The sequence below is a fragment of the Eufriesea mexicana genome, unplaced genomic scaffold, assembly GCF_001483705.2.
Source record: "Eufriesea mexicana isolate 0111107269 unplaced genomic scaffold, ASM148370v2 scaffold2481, whole genome shotgun sequence".
Lineage (NCBI taxonomy): Eukaryota > Metazoa > Arthropoda > Insecta > Hymenoptera > Apidae > Eufriesea > Eufriesea mexicana.
In genome coordinates, this window is record NW_016910539.1 from 65,317 (window position 1) to 89,513 (window position 24,197).

The 24,197-nt window shown below is 40.3% G+C and overlaps 1 protein-coding gene across 4 annotated transcripts in view; it reads left to right on the forward strand.

The window, feature by feature from the left end:
* LOC108550033 (uncharacterized) overlaps positions 1-24,197 on the forward strand; it is an 84,898-nt gene that overhangs the window by 2,378 nt on the left and 58,323 nt on the right. For 3 of the 4 annotated variants that reach the window (XM_017903627.1, XM_017903630.1, XM_017903628.1), the window contains exons 2-8: positions 9,619-9,858; positions 10,279-10,406; positions 11,235-11,877; positions 12,613-13,438; positions 13,627-13,704; positions 14,899-15,104; positions 15,953-16,188. In XM_017903627.1, coding sequence (XP_017759116.1) covers positions 9,619-9,858; positions 10,279-10,406; positions 11,235-11,877; positions 12,613-13,438; positions 13,627-13,704; positions 14,899-15,104; positions 15,953-16,188 — 2,357 coding nt within the window. The remainder of the gene's footprint in view (positions 1-9,618; positions 9,859-10,278; positions 10,407-11,234; positions 11,878-12,612; positions 13,439-13,626; positions 13,705-14,898; positions 15,105-15,952; positions 16,189-24,197) is intronic. The other variant, XM_017903629.1, reaches the window with a different exon arrangement.

A 24,197-nucleotide genomic window follows, 5' to 3' on the forward strand; every position in this document is an offset into this window, starting at 1 on the left:
AAATGTTGGCTGATTTGAATGCGGGAACGGACCATTTTGGCATTTGCCAGCTTCTCGATGTAAATGCACGAGTAACGAGTGATATTTCGTCAATCGCAAGTCGGTGAAATTACTGGAAACTACTTAGGCGTACGTAAACAAGCTCGCGTGTTATAAATCGCGAAGCTTTCGTGAAGAATTTCTCTATGGCTTATCAGGTTCTAACTAGAAGACATTATCGAAACCAGTTCGGGTTCGATACGACTTTCACTGAAAATTATCTCTACGTAAATATCGGCGGTCCTTGGAGATAAAACTTCGAGGAGTAATAGGTAGTCCAACAACATTTTCACGTAAATTTACTGGGGGTCTCTATCGGATTTATCGTTCCAGTTGTGACTCTCTAATCGACTGGATTTATGGCGATTACGGGGACGCAGTTTTATCAACGGATTTCCTTTATTATTCATAAAGCAGCTCAGACGTGCGAGCGCTGGTAAGCTCGCTGTGATACTCGGAGAAACGAACCTTAAACCTTAAGGTTGACTAACGGGACTTCCGGCGTCCGTACGTACCTATAGCGCATACAGTGATTGCCGTTGCAATTCTGTGACCCGCAGTGTACACGTATTCGCCGGGATGCTGACAAAAAGTCGCAAATATGTGCCATCTTTTCTCCTTTCCATTCGAATCCCGCTACCACAGCTGCGGTTGCCATCGAGGCTGACATCTTCCAGCCAAACTTCGTTAACGCTCTTGACACGCCATCTGTCCCGGTCCTCCGTTCAAACGTTCGCCATGATGGATGATGGATCGTGGGTAAATGTTAATTAAGTAGGATAGTCTGGAATAGAAAATACGAATGGAAACCAGTGTAACACTGGTAGCCAGGAAAATTATTCGCATAGCAATTCGATTTTCTTTTGTATCACGGGCTGGGATTCTAGCCCAGCGCGACGGCTATAAGGTGCAAGTGAAATTGTCCGTGTAATGGGCTGATTTTCATTTACATATCAGACAGAGATATCAGACATTGCGAACGAAGAATACTTCGCAACGCGAGATAGTCGCTTTCGTGTTTTATGAGGCAGGGGCGAACAGGGAATAAAAAATTGATGGAATAATAGTATACTATACGTGCCGTCTTTTATTATGTGTCTAATAATTAATTACAGTAACGACCAGGGAAAGCTATTGTTCCCTCTTGCGTGAAAACTAAATGACAGAGCGTGATTGCGGCTGCAGTTTTGAACATAGATCATGCTCCTCCGCGTTTCCGCTCCACTTTCCGCTGTAATATATTGAAAACTTGTCATCGATCGGTATACGTGTATATATTTTTCCAGTGGATTGAAAGGGATCGTGCGATTAGAGGTCGCTAGATACGAAACCATGACGTGAAAGCATGAGAAAACGTAATTCTAAATTCTGCCTTATTAATATCAGAGAAAACGAAGAGCCGAGGAACGCCGAGTCAAATGACCTCTTTCAAAATTTACTTTATAAATCGTACATTCATCTTTATTTCTTTCGCTCATCTGACTTCCTGTAAATTCTCGTATTATCCGATTGTTTCATTTCTCGCTTTCCGTTTTTCTCTTAACTTATTTTTCACCGAGAAAAATTCATTGCATACCGTATATACCACGAAGGGTCATTTGACCCCCTATGGTAAGAATAGGTGTGCGTAAAATACCGATACGTTTAGTGTTAATATCCAGCCACCCGAGTACCATTTTCTTCCTTTTATTTCTTATTTGTCGAACAATAACTTATCGTTTGCAACAGAACAATGCGCCAATTATGGCGAGACATAGAGGCAACCGACTTTAAAGCACTGGAGATACGCGCGACAGATGAACCGCATTTACAAAAGTCGACGTAACAGGTTATCTTCGTATACCAGAACGGATAACCGGATACTCGTTTCCTCGCTGAAGGTACAGCCATTTACGGGAAATCGCGACAGGGCCACTCTTCCTGGTGGTATCTGCAAATGGTATTACCGTGATTAGACGTATGCTTGAGCAATAGAACGCTACCTAAGCGAGAATCATCGCCGTTAATACCTCCGTATGCGTGCATGTTGATAAGCTAGGATGAGTTTAGCAACTCGTGCCTCAATTCGCCTGACCTATCGCCTATGAGATATCGCTAATAAGAACTTTTACCATTTCGTTAATGGGCTTTCCTCGCAATGGCGCTGGTCATGAACGAGTTTCGAGACTATTAGTCTAGCTCCGTGTTTCCCTGAAGTCATTACCTCGTTTCCGCTTTGACCATTCGCATATTTTCGTTAAATGACCGCATTTGTATTTAGATAAGTTTTAAGGCAACCCGAATATAGTGTACTCGCGAGACTTATAGGTACTCCAATTGCATTGTTTTTGACAAAAATTGCTTTTTACAACTCAGGGAATTCAGGGTCGTTCGCGAAAGTATTATTATGCTCCTAAATTTTTGAGGAATGAAATATACGATAGAAAGCTGGGACGTAATATTGTAGCTGAAGATAAAAAGTATTATTATGTTCGTATCCTAAATTTTTGAGGAATGAAATATACGATAGAAAGCTGGGACGTAATATTGTAGCTGAAGATGCCAGCATTGAGGACACGTGGTGGTATAGTATAAAAAGGTACGATAACAAATACGGTATTTGCGAAACACCGAATGTGGACATGTTTATGAAGGTGAGAAAAATATTCAAACATATACAATTAAGAGGACATCAACATTGCTCTCAATGCTAAAAATAGTCCAACTAATTATTTACACCAACCAATGTGGTATGGTTCACACTTTCAATTATTTCTGATGTTAGTAAAAAGTACAGTGTGCGACAAAATGGTGTAAGGTGTAACAAAGTTTATGATCATTAGTATTCCTCGCATAACTTCGTAGCAATGAATCTCGATAAAAGAATTACGCGATTACAGGTAATTTATCATTGTACTGCTATAGTATGATACACGTTCACGTTGGATGTTCTATTTACTGCCGGATTTTTTCGCCATTTTTTCCACGTGTCTCCAATACTCGCATCTTACCTTACGCGAGGTATTATTTTCATAGTCTAAATCCGATATGTACATTTATCAAAAATTTCGCAGTCGAACGTGCGAATACTTTCACGAGCGACTGTACGCGTTGCTGTGTTCACGGAACCTGCGTTAGCTATAACTATTCCTCCGAAATATGAATTCGCGGAAAGGACAAAGTGCATTGTAATTCGTTGTTTAACGCGAAAATGGGAAAAAATTGGTGAAACTATAGCTTCGTGCTCCTCGATATAAATTATTGAGACAGCGATACGAGCGGATACAATTACGCGATCTCGATCACAGATTAGCGACCTGACACCGTTACACATGTTAACGAAGTTAGTTTTTAATTGTGGTGATTAATGCGGCTGCAGCTACAATGGACATATATAGGTATAATATCAAACTGATATATTACTGGGAACAATCACTGCGATGCAAAGCTGTGTCATTGCAAGTATAAATCTGCGGGTGCCTGACAGCACGTGCACATTAATTCTTTGCGTGAAATCGCGCAATATTTTACTTGAAATCTCATACGGTATAGGGGACTGATAAAAAGGAAAGCGAAAAACCACCGGGTAACCCGACGAAACCATTTCGTTGGGTATAATACGAGACGTTGGAACATAATTCGCGAAATGGGATATAATAAAACGGGAATTAAGTTGCGGGATAAACTAACTGCGAAAGAATAACGAATTAGCTGAGGAATTATTCTAACATCGAACGAACGGTATTTAACATTTTAATCTTTGCTCGGTGACGCAACGTTTCATTTATGGCATCAATTCGTGCTCCATAATGAAATCACGCTTTGCATAAAGTAATCAGCTCGAGGAAAAATTACCGGTGATGTGATTCATTTTAGAGACGACAAGGAAAGGAAGCTATGTCGAGGAACAAAATTACGAAACGTTTACGCTCAACATAACAAATAATACGGTATGGTGAATCATAATGCATCCAGTTCAAAGTACAAAGAGAGAAAGACGAAACACGGATTGGTACATGCCTTTCGCGGAACAGTTGTCATCAATGATACTCGGTTAATATCAAGATGCTGCAGGCTATACTTTCACCAATCACTGTTCCAGCGCGACTCGAAATTCATCTTTCCCGATTATTAGAAAAATCGATTAGAAAGTGCATGTAAATGACTGGACGGTAACGTAAACTCGATTAAAACTTGCACACTGACCCGGCATATCGAATGAAGCGTCAAGACACGCTGGAAAACTCGAAATACCGTGGGAAAGCACCGAACGAGGATGGTCACGTTTATAATTTTTGAAGCTAGGATAAATAATAAATAAAATGCCACTAGAAGACGATCGATGGATGAAAGCCATCGGGACAGGTCCCATATTAAGCCTATGGCAGTCGTTGACATCGCAGACGGAGCATTACTGTGGTCTAATGTACGTGCAGTCACGCCCCCGCTAGCGCGAGGCAAAAGCGAACCGAGGGGAACCGAAGCAAAGCGAAGCAAAGCGAAGCGTACCGAAGGGACCAAGAGCGCGGTGAGATCGCGAGGAGCTGAAGTTCGCGGTGTTCCCTCGATCGAGCCGCGCGGCAAAAGCCGCAAACCCGCCGCGCGCGGAGAGCTAAACACAACCGATACGACACGCCGATACCCTGGCCGTGTGTATGTATATCGGCCTACACGCACACCTACATCTCCACGCTTGCCGCCGCGTCAGCGATAAGGAGCGCCGATTGGTCGCTTCACCGGTTGCTTCTCCGCTCGGTTCACCAAGACCTAAAGCGGCTGCGCGGTCCAGGTACGTACCTGGCCGTGCAACGTTCCTCGTTTGCTGTCACCGCTGTGCACCGGCGAACGTCTTTGCTCGCGGCCGGACGTGGCCAGCTACCGCGGCGATCCTCGCGAGCGTTCCTCGATCTCGGTCGTAACGGAAGTGGACGGGACGGCTGGCGGCCGCCGCGACCAACGCCACACGGCTCCTGGACACCAGTGCGCCCTTAATATCGCTCGGTAATGGTCGCGGAAAGTGACACCAGCTTGCACCGCGGTCGGCTCGTTTTATTGTGCGAACGAACATCGGTGGCTCGACGCCGATCCACAGTCTGGCGGCTGTGTTTCGCTTCACCGGATGCGGTCGACGTTGGATCGTGTCTTCGACCGATCCAGTCCTGCTCTCTCGGAACTAGAGGGACGCGTGTAGGTGTACCGGAGAGGCTCGGTTCTCTCGCGTGTTTTTGACACGACGGATCGGTGAAAGCCGAGTTTACTCGCGGAGAGAACTCTGCTCGCTCGCGTTGACATCGTCCATCGGCTTTGTTTCGGTTTCGTCGCCGTTTTCCATGCTGGGACCAACTGGGACCAACGTGCCGGGAGATTCGTCCGCTGTTGTTGCGCTTAGGAAAATGCTTGGGTCCGTGCGGTGCCGCGCTCAGTGTATTTCCGTGTCCACGTTTCGGGAGCAGTGAATTCACGATTCACGGATTTGTAAGTCGATTGCGCGGCGTATAACCTATTGGGAGTATGTTTGGTGGAGGATACAGCTGTTTCACAGTCTAGTTTGTATGAACGGACGTCGTTTGATCGTGTCTCGAATGTTCTCTGGTTATGAAAGACTGATACGTCCGAACGACCAAACCTGTGATAATCCAAACGTTTACGAATACTTCTCCGCGATGCTACTAACGCTTGCCTCGCTCTTTGTCTGCGTGTGCGAGGAGAGAAAAGTTGGGAGACGTTATTGCGTGTCGAGAAATTGCGATACATATCTGGTAATGGCTGATTGGTCGCCACTCGTTGCTCGCGTTTTGACAGCAGCTTGCCAATCGCGGCCGCACTCTGATTTGCCAAAGACGAATATTCCGCTAATGAAATCGCTAGGTACGAAATCGGAACATTCTGGTCACGTAATAGTATCACAAGACTAATTACTTCTTCAGCGGCAGGATATAGTAACTGCAACTTTATCTTCCAGCAATCTATCCTCAAAGATGAAGCTGTTCGACCAGCTTCATCGCACACTCTATTTCCAGGTTGTTCCCAGTGAAAGACGTTAATTCTCAGTTAGGATTCCACTCCATCGAAAGTCTCCAATTTTGTATGCAAATTAGGCATTCGGGGCGCCTCTCGCACCGTTGTTGCATTTGTAATCGTGTATTTCCTTAAAACTGTTGGGTCTTCCTCTCTGTTGGGATGTCTCTCTTTATTTCCAACCTTATTCTTGCTTCCACGATCCTATTTACGTATCTTTGCTCTAACTAGGCAAGTTCTGTATTTACGCTAACATGTTCCTAGTTGCAGATAATATAACGAATGAATAACATTGAAAATTGAGAGTTTCTTTTGACCAGATCTATGATGAAAAGAGTCGTTGAGCTATACTTCTTTCGAATCCATCGAGTCAGAAATTTTGAAGTTGACGCGTAAATCTGCATAGCTTTTAGTGCCCTCGAGGCGGATGCGTGGGATTGGTACGCAGTGATTCTTTATGGCTTTGCTTCCACTGCTACGACTCTCGTCTTTGGCTGACCGGATGTAACTACTGTGTCCACCCTTCTATTTTACACGACTACCGGTTTCGACGCTCGTACCCGATTTGAAGCTTCTAAAATTTCATGGCAATCGTCAGTTGTAAACGTCTCGCCCGCTGAAATGGTTGCACGAATTGAAATCGATAAATTTCAGGCAGTCGGGACGGAATGTTAACGAGATCGTTAAATTAGAAAAAACGTATATTGGGATTACGTAACCATAATCGTGGATAAACTATCCGTTCCAGGAAAACTATCCGTTTGCTCCTGTAATGCTTCTTTCACCCCATAACATTCGGGAACACGTGAAGCGAGCTTAATTTTCAAAGTCGGTACTGTTGACATTGGCGTTTAGTGGATCTTTTTAGAAATGTTTTTAGTAGCAGCTGATCCAACGTGACGACAAGAAATACCCAGCCGAGGCTGGCTAGCCATTTGCGAATATGCTATAAAGGATTTTTATGTGAGAAATTTGATGAGATAATATATCACACCTTTCAAAGCATGAGAGTAATTGATAGTTAAACGCTTTAAGTTAAAAGCTCGTTTGATTTATTGCTTCTTGTAGCAAATTAAATGTAAGTAAAATAATACTGGAATTATATAATATAATAAACTAACAGCGCTATAAATATTCTCTCGCTATATTCTAATGATGTAAGGATAAATGTTTGCTTCGGGATCTATGTTCTCCATGGATGGAGGTTAAAGGTATGTAGGCTAACGGTATATATATAAATGAAAAAACCAATGAAAGGAACTGAAAGGAAGCTACTTTTGTTTTACATTCGTTTCACCTGGTGTACGTGCATCTTAAGTTACGTTTAAATACATTGCTTTTTTTAATACTGCTTGATAAAATATTCCTGGATCTGTGATGAACGTTAAACAATAATTACGTGAACGACGTGTCTTTAAAATTATTGTCAAATAATTTATGTAAGTAAATTATTAAATTAAATTATTGTTACATAAATAATTTAATTATTCTTTCTGATCGTGCAAAATTGGAGTGCAACATACTAGAATAATTTAAATTGGAGATAGTAACAATTATTAATATAAAGTACACTTTATTACAAAAATTATACAGTTAATTTTTGTATTAATTTATGTACTTTTTAATATTTTTCGTGTACTATTATAACGCGAAAACGTGAACGAAGGTTAAGTGTCAGTAACCTTGAAGTAAAATACTTGTCCTTGTGAACACAAGTTTAATTATCGAAATAAGTATGTTACAAAGCGTACGTATACATTTTCGACCTCGAAAAACATAATAACAGTAAACTAGAATCTTTTATTTTTGCAAACAGTAATAACTATCGTCGTAAAATTTATCAAATAAAGTATAATTATAAATGCTTCAAAATGCTTCGAAATTATACATAAATTTCCACGTACCAAATAATTGCAACATAATTCCAATACAAACTCAAAAATTTCTATTTAAACAAATTTTTTTATATTATTAGAGATTATAGAAGATACTGTACTAAATACAAACACATCACCGATGCGAAATTTTTCCAAAAAGTGTAAAAATAGCCGTGCAAGCATTGAGACTACCTATTTTGGACATAGAAGCACATACATCTACCGTTTGTTCTCACCGTGTCTTGTTCCTACGCCACATGCTCGAGCACAATTCGAACAGGGAAAAACTTGATCGGGATATCTAAAAGCCAAAGGAAATATCGTTCATTGTTATTCGGTCGTGTCCATTGCACCGTACAGTATGTTGCGTTAATATGCTTTATCATTGTGCGACGGGAATGGAAACCAGATATATACCCGGTGGAACACCTACGAGGTATACTAACGCAACATTGGCACCAACCAGAAAGATGTAGCAATCTTTCTTGCGTGGTCTGTCGATTCTTTTTTTATAACAAAAGGGGCTAGATACGGCAACTGCACGATTGCCCATGAGTCACTGTCATCGGGCCGAAAGTCGAAGAAACTGCCATTTTATTCATCCGAATAATCTCTCGGCGCGTCATTGTCCATTGCCTAGTTAGCTCATTCTCCTCGATACTCGAGGTCGCGAAACATTTCACGAACCAGTACCAATTACCGTGCAAAATTTGCGAAAATCAGTGGAGCTAGTTACCTCGCCTTAAGATCCGACCAAAAAAGATTATTCGTTCGAATTCTATTACAACGTCTACCTCGAATTTTGCGGATCCATGTGTACCGAGAAAAAGGATATTAAGAATGTGTCCATCAGCGAATCTTTCGAGAAGCCTCTGACGTGTACTCCTCTCGATCTACGCAAGTATCGACTCTATTTTCACGCCAGCTTTCATCTAACAATAAGCATGACAGAGAGGTTCGAAGAGAGGCGTTATAATTAAGTATCTATTATACAATAACGTTAGAGATTGATAAGATATCGGCGCTTTTGCTCGTTCTGCGCGCGTTCTGCGCGCGTTCTGCGTGCGCTTCCGGTTCGCCAGTTGCCTCCGCGCGAGGCGAAATTTTGCGGTGCACGACTGACATGGAATCGAAGGTGGCGACGGTGGTTTTTGCCGCGAAGAACGGTGAACCGTGGTGGAACGGTGGCTGGTTTGCACGGAGGAACGCATCACGTGCGTTCGTCGCGTTCGTTGCGTGAGTACAGTAGCATTGACTGGGCGAGCGCATGTCGGCGGTCATAACTCGTTCGTTTTCACCGGTCAATGAATAATCTAACACGCGTGGACCGATTGACAGCGCTTAATAAACGCCGGGGATCGCTAATTACCCTGGCCTGGCCGGCAAACGGGGACCGATAATAGCCAGGTAGACGGACTCCGCGAAACGACTTTTCTTCTGTCTCATTGGGATCAACGATCGCGATACGATCGACTGGGAAGGTTCGATATGCAAATAGCGGGTACGCGTGTATCTCTCTGATGAATATACGGGCTTGTGAAACGTTTGGAAGTGGACGTTGCCTCGATCGGGTGTCGTTCGCGGAGAAAGCAAGCAAATTGGCACTTTTGTTTTCCGGCTCGTACACTCGCGCCGATGGTATCGTTAAGTCGCTGCTGAGGTGCAATCGGGAGGGTAACGCAAAGGAACTGTGTACGTTTTACAGAAGACTGAAGGCTGATCTGCAATACCTGCGAAGGAGGGGACTTCTGAAGGCGTCGGGTGAACTATCGTACCAAGGACGCAAGTGCACCAGATGCGGTGCACCGTTTGGTAGATTTTACAACACCGGTGCCCCGTGTACACGCTGCAGGCACAGAGTTTGCAGACAGTGCCGTATCGAGGTCAGGAGCCCTACCGATAACAAAGACGTCGAATGGATCTGTAACGTTTGCTATAAGATCGCGTGAGTAACTCTCCATTGTTACCGTTTCCTTCACGCGCGGCTTGCGTCGCTCTCGACTCTCCTTCGATCCTTTGGCAATCCCTTGATTTCGCTATATTTTTCGATTTTACGCTGCCGATCGTCCGGAATAAGACAGTTTCCTCGCAATCGTTTGCGAGTGGAATAAGCGCAAGTGAAATGGAAAATTGGTGCTCGACCTCGCGTAATTTCTGTGATTGATTGAGTGATTAGCGAGATTGATGGCTGCGGTCGTTGTTTCGGGAATGTTTACGGTTATTGGTTACGCGATTTTTTAAAAAAGCGTTCGTTAACTTCCTTTTTTTTTCTTCTGTTTGATAGATTCTTTATCGGAGAGTGTTAATTGATTTTTCGCATTGAATTTACGAGTATCGTTGTAATTTTGTGCTTCTGTTACTTTAGGGAATTGCACGTTGTTACCGAGAAGTGGACCTATGACAATTCGGTATGTAAAGGATCTATAAATGGGAAAGCGGCGTCGCCTGTGGAGTTGTTGAAACACAGCATCAGACGAGCTTGGACTATTAACGGTTTGTTTAACGTTTTGCTCATTATACGTTATATTTATAACCGTAGAATCAAATTAGACTGTTTATCGTAACAGAACTTATGCTAATATTTATATTAAATTTTTTATGTCATTATCTTTAATGTTTAATTTAATTACCTCCAATATCGTTAACAGGATTTCCTTATATTCGTATTAAATGCTCAGAACGAGTCTCCTCCAGTAATACGAGTATGAAATAGAGAATTATGAAATAGTAATTATGGAATATTTATATCTTATATGAGAACTTCTGTGTGGTCATAAATAATCAGAATACGACTAAACGTATTGCAACTTAAACTCGAAACCAAAAAAACAGTTGGTTTTTGCTAAAAATTAAGTTTATCTATCTTTATTGGTCCAGTATATAACCCAGTAAATTATGCAATAAATGTTAATAATTCTTCATAGTCGGAGAAAAAATCTAAAAAATTAAACTTGTAAAATAAAAATTAGAAAATCGTTCACTTTACATACCCTGTTTATATTTTTACCATATTGTTTCGTTATAATCACGTACTTTCTATTCGCATATGACAAATTTTTATATTACAATAAAAAGGAGATTAACCTACAAAACTGCATAAATTACAGTCTTGCACCTCTCTAAAATAAATTCCGAAAATAAAAATGGAAAATATTATTAAATTTATTGCAACCTACACGTTATCTTAATAATATGACTAGCGACTAATAAGGAAACGGAAAAGATTAACATTTTTTCTCTACTTGACTGAATTCCACTTTGAAAAATTCTACTTTTGCGCGAAAAGAATGCAATAAATGATCGATTGCGCTTTATATACAGGTCCACCCACACGTTGGTCCGCGGCGAGGAAATCGCCCGAGCTGCGCATATATCGGAGCCTGCCGTCTCGTCATCAAGAGTACCGGGAAATCGTTAACAAGAACGAAATCGTGAAGACAGTGGACAGAGAAACGTCGAATTGCGATCGAAAGGAACCAGTTGCGAGAGAGGCGAGCGGACAGCCCGATGAGTGTAATGGTTCCGCGAAAGACGATCCATGCAAAGATGCCATAGCGAGGAACGAATCGATCCCGCTGGAAAAATTCCCGCCGCGTGTGGACGCGAACGAACGAACGAACGCGAAACGACCGGAAAAACAACCGAATAAACAGGAAGAGGAAGTGCCATCCTCGGACGCTGTGAAAGCAAAGAAGAACGAGCGGTCCTTTCCGGCCATCGGCAATAAAACGAAAATCGAAGAGCAGGACGAAACGGTCGGTAGCCAGGAGCAGAGTACGCCGAGAATCTCTCTGATAAAGCCACCGAGAATATTGTCGAAGCTCATTTCGCCGGAGATAAAGTCGAGCCCGGTTAAGCATGGGGAACGAAAATCGAATATCCCGATATTTAAGAGGAGCTCCAAGGAATTCGAGGACATTAGAAGCCCGCAAGAATCGCCGAAACGTTCTCTCATCCCTCAAAGGTATTTTTCGACATCTTAACGGAGTTTGCTTCGCGCAGGCCAGGGTCTTGCGTTCGGTTTAATAATACCAGTGTAAATCGACCGAGAAAACGTTTCGAGTAAAATAAAATTGCAAAGTTAAGGTTGTTAACGTTTGGCAGGAACGTGAAAATATGCACTCGTGCGCGATATCGACACTTGCTTACTTTGCATTCCATCGTCTTGAATTTATAGCGATACCGTGTAATTTTTAAGTAATATTTTACTTAGAATATTTGCCTGTTTATAAACAATAGATAAGACCAATCAGGGAAGCGTAGAATATGATGTGTCAAAGAGTATCAGTGATCTTGGTGCAAAAATACGACAAATGATATTTTGTAAATTTTTTAAATTCGATATTTCCCTTTACTAGCTATTTGATTATTTGTTTAAATATTACATATATTACCTGCTCTTAAAATCACGGTATAAGATTAAAATATTTTCCTTTATGCTACCTAATCGAAGTACAGAAAATCTGAAAGCCAAGGACAGTATACGTATCTCATTAATAAAAGGATAATAATAATCATTATAATACTATATATCATATTTAAACGCGTAATCACAACTTTGCACTAAATTTATTCTCGAAATTAGAAATTGACAATTAAAATTTTTCTCGCAGCAAATATCATAGCAACGAATAGTATAATTAAGAATAAGACGTCTGTTTCGTTACAATTTCACTGAAAATCATTTAATCTTTCGCAGATACCGAGGAAGCACGGATGATCTGCGACGAAGTCGCGAGGACATAAGCCTGCCCAGCTTGATCCCGAAGTTGCTCTCCCCGAGGAACAAGGAGGAGCGATTGAAACGCCAGGACAGCAAGGACGACATCCGTTGCCTGTCGAAGTGGAGTCGAAAGGACTGGAAGGAAGAGACGAGAGGATCGGCGAGTCAGTCGGCTGGCAAGGAGGACTCTAAGTACGGCATTCGGCTATTCCGACGGGACAACAGCCGCGAGGACGTGGGTAGGGAGAGCGCGAATTCAAATGCGAATAGCGCGGCCTTTGCTGCAAAAGGAAAGCAAGTCGGGAAAGAGGAGAAGCAGGAGAGGACGGAGGAACGCGTGGGCGTCTCGACCACGTCGAAATCGAAGTCGACGGTGCACGAACAAGGCAGGACGAGGGCACCGGGCAGAGAGGGCAGCAAGGAGAGCCTCGATGGCAAGTCGTCGAGGAACGACGAGGAAGGGCCGCGAGTGAACCAGCATGAGAGAGTGAAAGCCGAGGCGGCGGCCAACGAACAGACGATGCTCGACGTGGTCGTCAGCGACGAGAAGCTGCTGGAAGAGCAAGAGGGCGTGAGGAAAGGTGAAAAGGAGGCGAGAGAGGAGAAACGCGCCACGGAGGCGAACAAAGAGGAAGACTCGATGGTCGAGGAGGCAGAAGCCTTGGAGAACGACAAGAACGTGGACTCTATGAAGGAGACAGCTGAGTGCTTGATAGAGAACTCTGAGACAGATGTCACTGCGTTTGGAGCTTACGAGAGGAAGGATATTGGTCATGGGAGGAAGCTCGATGATTTTCAAGTGGTTAGTAGGATGTGACCGTGCTATCAGGGATTTATTAGTTTCACGTTTGCTTTAGCCTATAGTCTGAACGTTGAATAAATAAGTTTCTATGAGAGACGTCGCTGGACGTATAAGTAGAGAATCGTAGGAGTGTTGCGAGTATAGATTTTAAGAGTTTGCTTTTATTATCGCCATTGCGTTTCGTTTAGGTACGGCGAAAATTTTCGAAGGAGGAGTTCTCCAATCCTGATGACACGGATGATACTCCTAATAAACGCTGCTCCAGTGTAAGTTCTCCAATTCTTGTGTAACAGTTAAGCTTATTAAGTCTATATTATAACGTCGTCTATATTTAAAACGCGGGATATCGATATAATCGTAATGATTTTCGTGAAAACGAAAGCAGGGAGGATTTTATAAAACGAAGAATAGAATTAATGTCTAGTATTACAGATTGATCCAATTTTTAAAGGATACACGTATGATTTGCATTTTCTCAAATACATAGGCTGAACTATAATCATTGCAGAAGCAGGTAGAAAGTTGTTTTTGTAAATGATATACAACTTATGCACGAGGACTTACGAGAATTGATAGTATTTAACGGTACTTAATTCGAAAGAATTTTCCCCGATACTGATATAAGGTTTTCACTTTTGCAACTTTCATAATCGCTTGTCGTTTCCCGAGTCCAAACAAAATTGCTCGATATCTCGGATGAAATTTTTATGACTTCTGGAGAAAAGTTTAAGTCAAGAACAATGGATCTGTAAGGACAAGGAAAGCTATTGTTCATTTGTGTCAATTAGAAAATTTCGTGTATAGATCCATACCGTTAAGACACGTGATTAGGCGACAACTTTACAGTTCGAATTCCTTCCTTTCCAAGTTTCTAAGTGGTGATTCTGTTTACTAAGAAAAACATGGAATTTTCATGGTCTGTTTATACCTGAGCGCATCATATTAACTGTAGGGTCTAGTGACTCGGTTATGGTCAGTCAAAATTGGTTATCGTCCTCTTCAAATGAACTAGTCTTGCTAAACCTTGGAAACGAGGAAATTGAAATAAATTAACCGAATTGTTAAAATCAAAGATTGTGAATATTGATATTTTCAAATAATATAGCTACGTAAATAGTTATTTTCTCATGAGGAATGAAAATTAATTTTTAAATTCTATGAAAAACGTACAATTTTTTAACATTTAATTCGCAAGTATAATTCTATTTAAAAGATATTGAAAATTCCTTAAGGTATTGGATAATTGGTAAAATATAAAAAAATGTGGAATATATCAGAGTACGTAATGGACTCGAAAAATACGTCAGGTATTAAACTGGACAAATTATTTAATTATAACACATCCGGCTACTTAACTGTCGAATATTTCAATGTACACGTTCGCATTACTTTTTCACCTACTTTTTCTCAGCTACTGAATAATCTACAGCCTAATAACACGAGCACTGAATTTCTTACAGCATTTGTCTCCCGAGGCGAGTCCGCTGAGCACGAGATCGTCGAGATACAGCCCAAGGGAGAGCGAGAGCGAACCAACCCCAGCGCTTCCGCGGAAAACGGGCGATTCGTGCTCAGCATCCCAAAGAATACGGGATGCGATCACGAGGACCAGGAGGGAATCCAATAGCAGCACTAGATACGAGAGTAGCGGTAGCGAGAGCGTAAGGTGCGTGTAATTTGAATCACGCGACGCTTAAATCGCGAAACTTAGCTTACCCATCGTTCAAACCTGCCACGCGCCTCGAATAATCAACTACTGCCGGAACAATCGATCATTAGAAACTGATAGCGGAAGTTTCGCCTCCTGTCAGTGTGCTAAAGATCGGATCTGTGACATGAATCCCAGTGATCGCAATGAGACGTTTTATATTCCAACTTTCAGATTTTACGTTAGAATTATTGCCTGTGTCGATGAATGTCTTTTGTATAAAATTTTTGTTTCTTTTGTACAAAAGAAGTTAATGGTTAATTAAAAGAATTGTATGTTTTAGTATCACGTAACTTCTGCTTAGCTTGTAGGTAATGAAATAAACGGAATATTTGTAGAGATTGATTATTTAGTATAGCTAGTATATACCTCGTACATTTTAAAGTTACATTATTTCTATATTATATTTATCATCGGATGAGAATAATGTTACATAGTGGAAAGTAAGAATGTTTATGATCGCGATTTCACTTGATGGAAAAATGCAATGCAAATCGAAAAGTGCGCTAATATATGTGTAAAACAGGTGATTCTTCGTTTGAAAAGAAGACAGGAGTTTTATCACCTTTTGTATCTTCGCTTTCAACAAATTTGATATTGTGTTCTAATTAATAGAATCGTTCCTTGTATAATCGGATAACTTTCTATGCCTGTTAAGAATTGTTGATGTATAGAAATTCTATCATGAAATATTTATCGGTGTTAATATTAAACGATTGTCAATTCTTCTCGTAGTGATTATTTAGCAGATTTGTTTGGAATATTTTTTATTGTAAATTCATTTTTTATTCTTTTCTTTTCTTCAGGTTAAGCGAGACTGGTCTTCATGGGTATGTAGAGCTTGCCAGGAAGGTGAAGTTTTTCGGTGGAAACGGAAGTGGTGCGGTTCCATCGGCGATCGGAAGTGATGAGGTAGTGCAACGTGATAGCGCAACAAGTGCAGGTGAAGATGAGCCGCACGATGATAATCATGGAAGAACAGGTCCTGTTTCTTCTCAAGGAAGAAGCATGCTTCGAAGAAGACGGCAATTTGATGCCCAAGGTATGTAAACATGATTTTTCAGTTGTTTCTAGCATGATCTATGATCTATTTCCGCGCGTAAAATTGCAAATAGATAGATCATAGATTTTTTCAAATGGGTATACGGTATATTTTTCTTTATTTCTTGTTATCTTTTATCGAACTTCAGGGACGTTTATAATCTGATCATTCAGATTATTATTATATACGTTTGATGATTTTCTTGATTAGTTGGTTAAATATGAAGGATTAATAATGATTAACGCGGTAAAATAAAGATACAAGCATCTGTGACATATTATTCTTCGGTATGTGTGTCACTTATTAGTGTCTTGTGATGAAATACTTGTATTGCAACATTTCAAGTAGGTGTACATAACAGCAAAATTAATTTCATAGTTTCCTACTCTTTCATAAATTCTTAGCGAATTTTCACGAGTTTATATCATTTCAATATTTACTATATAAAATTTAAATACTTATGTTTATTTTTAATGCTTTATTGATACCTTACTAAATCAAAGTTTATTAAACAATGTCTGATAAATTATTTCTTTATTGTAAAATATTGGTAACAGATCTACACATTTTCTAATATAATTATCACAAAAGTAAAGGACCTAAGTTAGCTCGGCATGAGTTTTTCATACAAAAACAGGTAAAAATACATTCCTTTTAACTCACTAGTCAACACACAAATAGTTTTAACACGAATAAAATTCATACGAATTCTAGAATCTTTTATAATTCCATTCTCGCTTCTCCACTTTATAATTAAATCGCACTGCAAGTTAATTAATATAATACAAAATATTTCCATAAACATGAATAATCAATGCTATGCAAAATAAGCTTTTTCGAGTTAACTATGTTATTCGACGGAATAAAAATCCCAAATTCGTTTGAAATCAAGCCCATAGACCAAGCTTCTACTGACCTCTATTTCATCCGCCTTTTGCATGTAAAATTCTTCTTACTGGGATGTATCCTGCGAGTTAAATTCTCTAGAGATCGCGAGATAAGCTCGATTCGTTAAGGAAAACAGAAACGAAAGTAACTATGGAATCTTCTCCGCGAAAAATCCAGCGCGACGGTGATCAAGATCGATACTCCAGTTGGATCTCAGCCGCGCCATTTTGTCACGATTGGCAGCGGTGTCTATGGAACAATCGCGCGCATAAATCAAAATCGGACACGGCGTGCAATCCCGCGAATTTTCATCCGTTTCATGAATCATAAGCAGCGATCTATCACACGGGCGATATGCATATGTAAATTGGACGAGCAGAAACCCGCGCGACGAAGGAGAGAAACGCGATTGGTAACTAGACACGGGCCCATTCGCGTTTATATTCCAGTTGCTTAAAAGGCACAGCCATAACTAATAGTCGTAGACTTACTAATTATCGTAGCAGCGAGTAACATTTCGCTTTCGAGCCCGCCTCCCCGCATTCAGCTGTTTCGTGCACTCGCGTGCAAAGACGTTGCAATCGCGTGTCCACAGCTCCAATGTAAATGAAACGTTGATCCTTTTGTTTCGACATTGTTCTTCGGGCAGCGGCATTAATATGCAAATCGAAGTGGAACGAATTATATTCGCGAATCCCTGGCCGAGTCCGTGATATTCTAACGCGCCTTTAATGAATCACGATCGTGTAAAAGATATCCCTGTAACGCTTAGATCGCTGGATAGCAGTTTTAACGAAAGTAGAAACGCTATCCAGGTGAATTCGAAGCCGCGCTTTACGATTCCCGAGGAACAACGCGTGTAAATTCGCGTAATGGCTTTATACAATCGTATTACCTGGTCGGGGTTTATCTTTGATCGTTCGAGAGCCTGCGAATGGAGACTTTTCTCTGAACCAAAGGTCTGGTTGAAGGAAAAATGAATGCATTTTTGATTGGGATAACAGATGTTTAAGAAGAGTGATTAGTTGGACATCCAGGGAGAAGATTCGTAGGAGATACGTGGTTCATAGGATTAAATAATTACTTGGAGTTATGTGTGTGGAGAATATGATTCAATTCTTAGTCTTTGATATTGGATTAGGAATAATGGTTATCAATGGGGATTAAAAATGGTTGGATAACTGGAATGCGAAAGATAAGCTTCTGTTATCGAGAAATGACAGTGAAGAATAATAATAAATTGGTTTGGAAAATTTATTCCAATTTTTGTGTGTTAGTAAGTTGTATGTTACATCTACAGCTAGCTACATCTTATCTTCGAATTTTAAATGCTTTTTTAAGTAAACTTTAAGTCGTAAATTTTAGTAGATATGTTCCAAATTTAAGTCACTAAAAATTTATACGAATGAAGTCAAATAACTACAAAAATAAAAATAAAAAATAGCGAAACAGAAATTGGAATTTTAAAATAGTTATTTTAAATTCTCATACAATTTAAAAATTCCACGTTAGAAGAAGGAACTAAAAGTATTTTATTTTATTTGCAAAACAATTAGATTTCATATTTGTTATTATTGTCTTTTTAAAATATAATAATTGCATCTTAAAAAAATTTGAAACATTGTGTTTCATTCACGAAACAGTTGACCTTCGAATTTTTAAATATTTTCACTGCATATCGATAAAGGTATAGTAAACATGCCCTAAAATAATTTTGTATAAAATTTGTTTCATGCACGAAACCATCAAGCTTTAAATTCTGGAATCTAAACAAAAATTCTATTCTAAAATTTCATCCTAAATTTCAAATATTTGTTTTCATTAATGAAACAATTGAGCTTCAAATTTCTAACTATCTCGTCTCCATATATAAAATTTATAGGAAAACGCGAGATTATTATATACACAGAAACTTGGTATTTCGTTCCATTCACGAAACAATTGAAACCCATTTCGAAGCAGCTCCTCCCCACACCTGTCCCACATAATTAAAAGCTCACATTACCGTCTTGCCAGGCAACAACGCCAGCCAATTCTGCACCTCGATAAGTTCATCGATTATCGAAACCATTGGCATACTAGCCTCCATGAAACCAGTCGGTGTCCCCGTGAAACCCGCGAACGCCAGAGCAGTATTATCAGCGTTGCGGGCGTAGTGCCATTTCCGTATCAAAGTTCGGACACGAAATCGCTGATAAGGAAAACGTTGCTTGCAGTCTCGTGTCAGTGAACGCGCGAAATCTCCGAATACACCGTAAAAATACGTAACAGATAACCGTCGACCCAAAGTGACCATTTACTGCAACTTACCTCGAAGCAAGAAACAAAAATCTCTCTGTCAGCAATTGAACTTGGAACCGAACCGAAACGTCGGAAGTTAAAAATTTCGCAGACTTCCAAAAATTGACATTGATCGCGCGTGCTTCCATGCTGCAGAAAAATTCGACGTGCTCGAAGGTCAGACCAGAAGACCCATGCTTCGTTGTTCCCGTGTACCTGGTTCTCCGCGAATTCGCATGATATGAGCACGAGCAGCTTGCCGAGTTGAATGCAAATCGCGCGTTTCGCGGCGTGAGATATCCTCGCTATCTGGAGGGACGAGCATCCTGCAAACATGGACGTGAGAAGAATATGCCAACTATTAATCACGGTCTTCGTGTTCGTGTACTTCTTGCTCTTCTACGCGGCGTGCGTGGTTGTCCTCTACTTTCTGTGGATAAGCAGCCTGACTGTCGCGAGCTCGGGATGAAGGATTCCACGCGGATCGCGCGTGCAGAATCTCGTCCCGATTCGAACAGATGTTCTCCGGTGAAAGAAAAGAGATGAAACGGATAAGCGGAGGCGAATCTAGAACTCGGGGACTCTGTGGAATTGCTTTGAGGAAAAGTGGAGCAGCTGGAGAATTATATCACGAATTAACGTGCCTCTGCTTCTTTTCTTCCTTTCTTTCTCTCCGCTTGGGATTTATTTCCAGTTATTTCTGATTCTATAGATCGTGTTCTTTTCGTCGGTTTTTTGGGGAAAGAATCGTGGAAGCGTGGAATAAAGTTGCGTTTGGAGTGTGACGTGATTGAGACCATTTGTTTCAGGTTCTTGTTTTCATAGGTTTACTCAGAAGCTGTCAAAATTTATTCGGTGTTAGACGAACTGGAGAAGTGGTGTAATTGAATATGGTAATTTGTAGTATTAGGTAGTGTAATTTAGTGTATGTTGTTTAGCGTGATTTCTCTCGTGTGTTCTTTTGTCGATCATCTTGGTTCAAAATTTCACGTGCTGGTTAGCTCGTTATGCTTCCTTTGATTATAGCGTACTGTATTTGCTAAGTATTCATTGCAATGTTTGAATAGCTTCTCGTAAAACGTTGTCAAAATAAAAGTATATAAGGCTAGGGAATACTCTTTTAACTTGAAAAATATTATATGAAATTGAAGAATATTATGGTTAACAGTGCAGAGCCTTTTATTGTATGTCCATTGTAATATATTTCTGGACATTTTTAATCATTATTATCATTTTCTACCTTTGATAGTTCTCTTAAAGAGCTTTTAAGATGATATTGCACGAGACTAGAGAGTAATTTTATTAATTTAGAAAATATCTTGTCACAGTGAAGAATATTATCGTTAATCACAGCATCTTCTACTGTACTTTCATTATAAAATATTTTTAAGGAAGTTTTATCAATTTCTCATTATAATGATTCTCTTGAAGTGTCCAAAATGTTAATTCAAAGAATATATAAGGTGAAAATGAAGAACACTATTGCTGATCACAGAATATAATATATCTGTAGATATTCATTCTAATTTATTATATTACTATTCCCTTGGTTTATAAATTTTTAAAAATCCACATGAAAATGAAAAATATCGTCAACTATAGAAATTCTTCCACTGTATATACTATTTCCATTTTAGTATATATTTAAATATTTTCTACAATTTTTGCCATTTCAATATTTTCTTCAAAAAATGATTAAAATAACACGACACTACACAAGGTTGTGAAATAATTAGATTATCTTGAAAAAATTATCATTAGTCATTTATAGTGCTTTTCTTCGCCATTTTTACCATTTTCTTATTTAATTAATTCAGTGAAAATGGTGAACACTATTGCTGATCACAGAATCTAATATATCTGTAAATATTCATTTCAATTTATTATATTACTATTCCCTTGGTTTATAAACTTTTTAGATTCCACGTGAAAGTGAAAAATATCGTCATTAACCATAGAAATTCTTCCACTGTATATACTATTTCCATTTTAGTATATATTTAAATATTTTCTACAATTTTTGCCATTTCAATATTTTCTTCAAAAAATGATTAAAATAACATGACATTACACAAGGTTGAAAAATAATTATATTAACTTGAAGAAATTATCATTGGTCATTTATAGTGTTATTCCTCACCATTTTTACCATTTTCTTATTTAATTAATTCAAAGAATATCTACTATTCTACCATCCCAATATATTTCCAAACACTGTCTCCAATTTTGATCATCCTCTCACTGCGATAGTCTCTGGGTAAATTTCGAAAATAACATTACCCATAGCTAGAAACCGTTATAATTGACCACAGGGTACTTCATTCTCTGGTTTCACGATCAATTCCAAGTCATTTCAGTTCCCTTCTTTCGATAATCCTGCAGAAAAAAATGCAGCGTCATTGGCCCCAGGATCTCTTGCCGCGCTTCCAGCAAAGGAAACTCGTATAATCAGGGAAATTATAGCGATGTAAGATCGCGTAACGCTTTGAACGTTCGTTGAAAACTCGTCGAGGTGCGTTTGCTGAAAACGTGAGAACAGCACGCCCACTTGTGATCCGCTTCTAATTAATTAGCAGCTCGGTCGTACAACGCTTGTGTCGGTTACAGGGAATAGGAGGAAACCGATGTCTCGATTGTTTCCTTTCGCGAGGCAGACGCAAATTTTCGTTTTGTAATGTATGTACGCGGAGACGAGGAGAGCTGGGGAGAGCCGGGGAGAGCCGGGGAGAGCCGGCTGGAGCGCGGGAGAAGCAGGCGAGCGAGCAGGTGAGACGAAGCGAAGCGGGGCCCAGGGAAACAGCATAGAAATAATAGTATAACAACGTTCTCTGTTTCGCTCTATAGTCCGCTCACCTGCGACGCTTATACAAGGTGTCGCGAACTCGTCGTGCTCGTTTCCAGGATTTCCGCTTGCTCTCCGCGTCAGCCGACGTTCTTCTTTTTTCACTCGACACGCGTTGTAATCGCGTTCGTCGAATTTTTTATACTCCAAGGAAACTCGCCATTCCGCTCGACTTTTCACTGATTTTCTTTACCCTCCGATGTTTCCTCGTAGAGAAAATAGAGGAGAAAGGGTAATATCGTTGAATATTATTTTGCACGTCTTAAAAGGATATTAATTATCGTACTAGGTAAATGTTTGCGCTATAAAGCTACGATCGAGGAATTTACTTTGTTTCTGAGAATCTTATGTAATCGTTATTCGTCATTTCAAGTGTTTTCGTCAAATTTTTATGCCGCGAAGTTATGATTCAGATGGATTCTTCGGTATTTTCACATTTTGAAGGAATTTTTGCATTTTGAGAAATTTGGGCTTCTTCTAAGATCCTTTTACGAGGAAAAAGAGGACGAAAAGTAATGCAATGAAGAAGGATTAGAATACACCGAAGGAACTCTAATCGTGATCCTTCAAATCTCGATGTTATCTTTTCGACTTGGTTAATTAAAAATAATTTAATTGGCGTGAAGATGACACAGCTTGATAAATGATACTTTCGCGTATGGAATAAAAGCTGGAAGTGTCTGATCTAAAATTATTTATCATCGCGTGTTATTTTATTTTTATAGGAAATTTAAGACTGGAAGCTTACTCAAACTGTCTCCTCGATAAATTGATCCAGATTTTGAACCTCGCATGAGAAAGCAAAATTAACGCTGGACTATGAAATCAGTCGATTAGACTTGCTTCTGCCTCGTATTTTCTCGCATCCTATAATTATTGCAAATCTGCAACAGCTTCTGCAAAATTAATATCGATTTTTGCCGAGATAAGAACACAGTTGCTATTTATTATTTATCATGCACCCATGGCGCTTATTTCTTCGCATCCTGTAATTATTGCAAATCTGCATCAGCTTCTGCAAGATTAATATCGATTTTCATCAAGATAAGAACACAGTTGCTATTTATTATTTATCAAGCAGCTATTTATTCCCTTATTATACATTTTCAAACAGTTTGCTCACTTTATACCTACTTATTTCCTATTACGTGCTTACATACGTATATTCAGGTACACACTGTAGATCGTTAGTTTTAGCACCAAAGATACCACACGCTACCAAAAGAGATTTTATCGCACCGATATAAAACCATATATTCATCGCTGTATACATATTTCATCCGCTGCACACGACCAAAGGACCATACCAAAAGCAATCGAGCACCCAGCGAGGATTGCACAAGAAATCGAGCAACGTAAGAAACGTTATCGAACGCATTATAGTCGAATCGCTTCGCAACAAACACCATTTTCCTTCTCCCATACAGCAAGCTGAAACGCCTGTTACGAGCACGGTGAAACGTCCAAAAAAGGCTAGGCCACCCATAGGTTCGTTTGCTCCGACACGTTGGAAAGCCAGCTCGGCCATTTTTTCCGTCTTTTCCTCGGTTTATTTACCAGCGATTCGGTGGCGTCAAGGTAGACGAGATAAAAGCAGCAGCCATTAATCGCGTGTGACAGCTGTGGGGCATTGTTATCGCCGGTTTTCACGGACGCCACGCTCGAGCGACCGTTCGACCCACTCGTTCGTTCGCGCCACCCGGTGTACACGTCATAATATACACTATAGCGACGCCACTATAGAGGCTGTTCCGTGCCGTAGTAAGGTAGTGACCGATGCTGTGGGATTCAGGTGTGCCTCACGGCACAGACGCTCTCAGTTTAGCGGCGGTAGCCCACGCGAATCGCCAGTGCTCCCTTTGACAGTGTGTCGTTTACCTCGCGGGCCTTCGAGACGATGACGAAAGGCCTCGTGTCCGCAGCGGTCCCCGTCGCGGTACACTGGCCGCGGTCCTCGCGAACTTTCCAAGCGGTTCTGTGACAAAAGTTCGTGAACTTG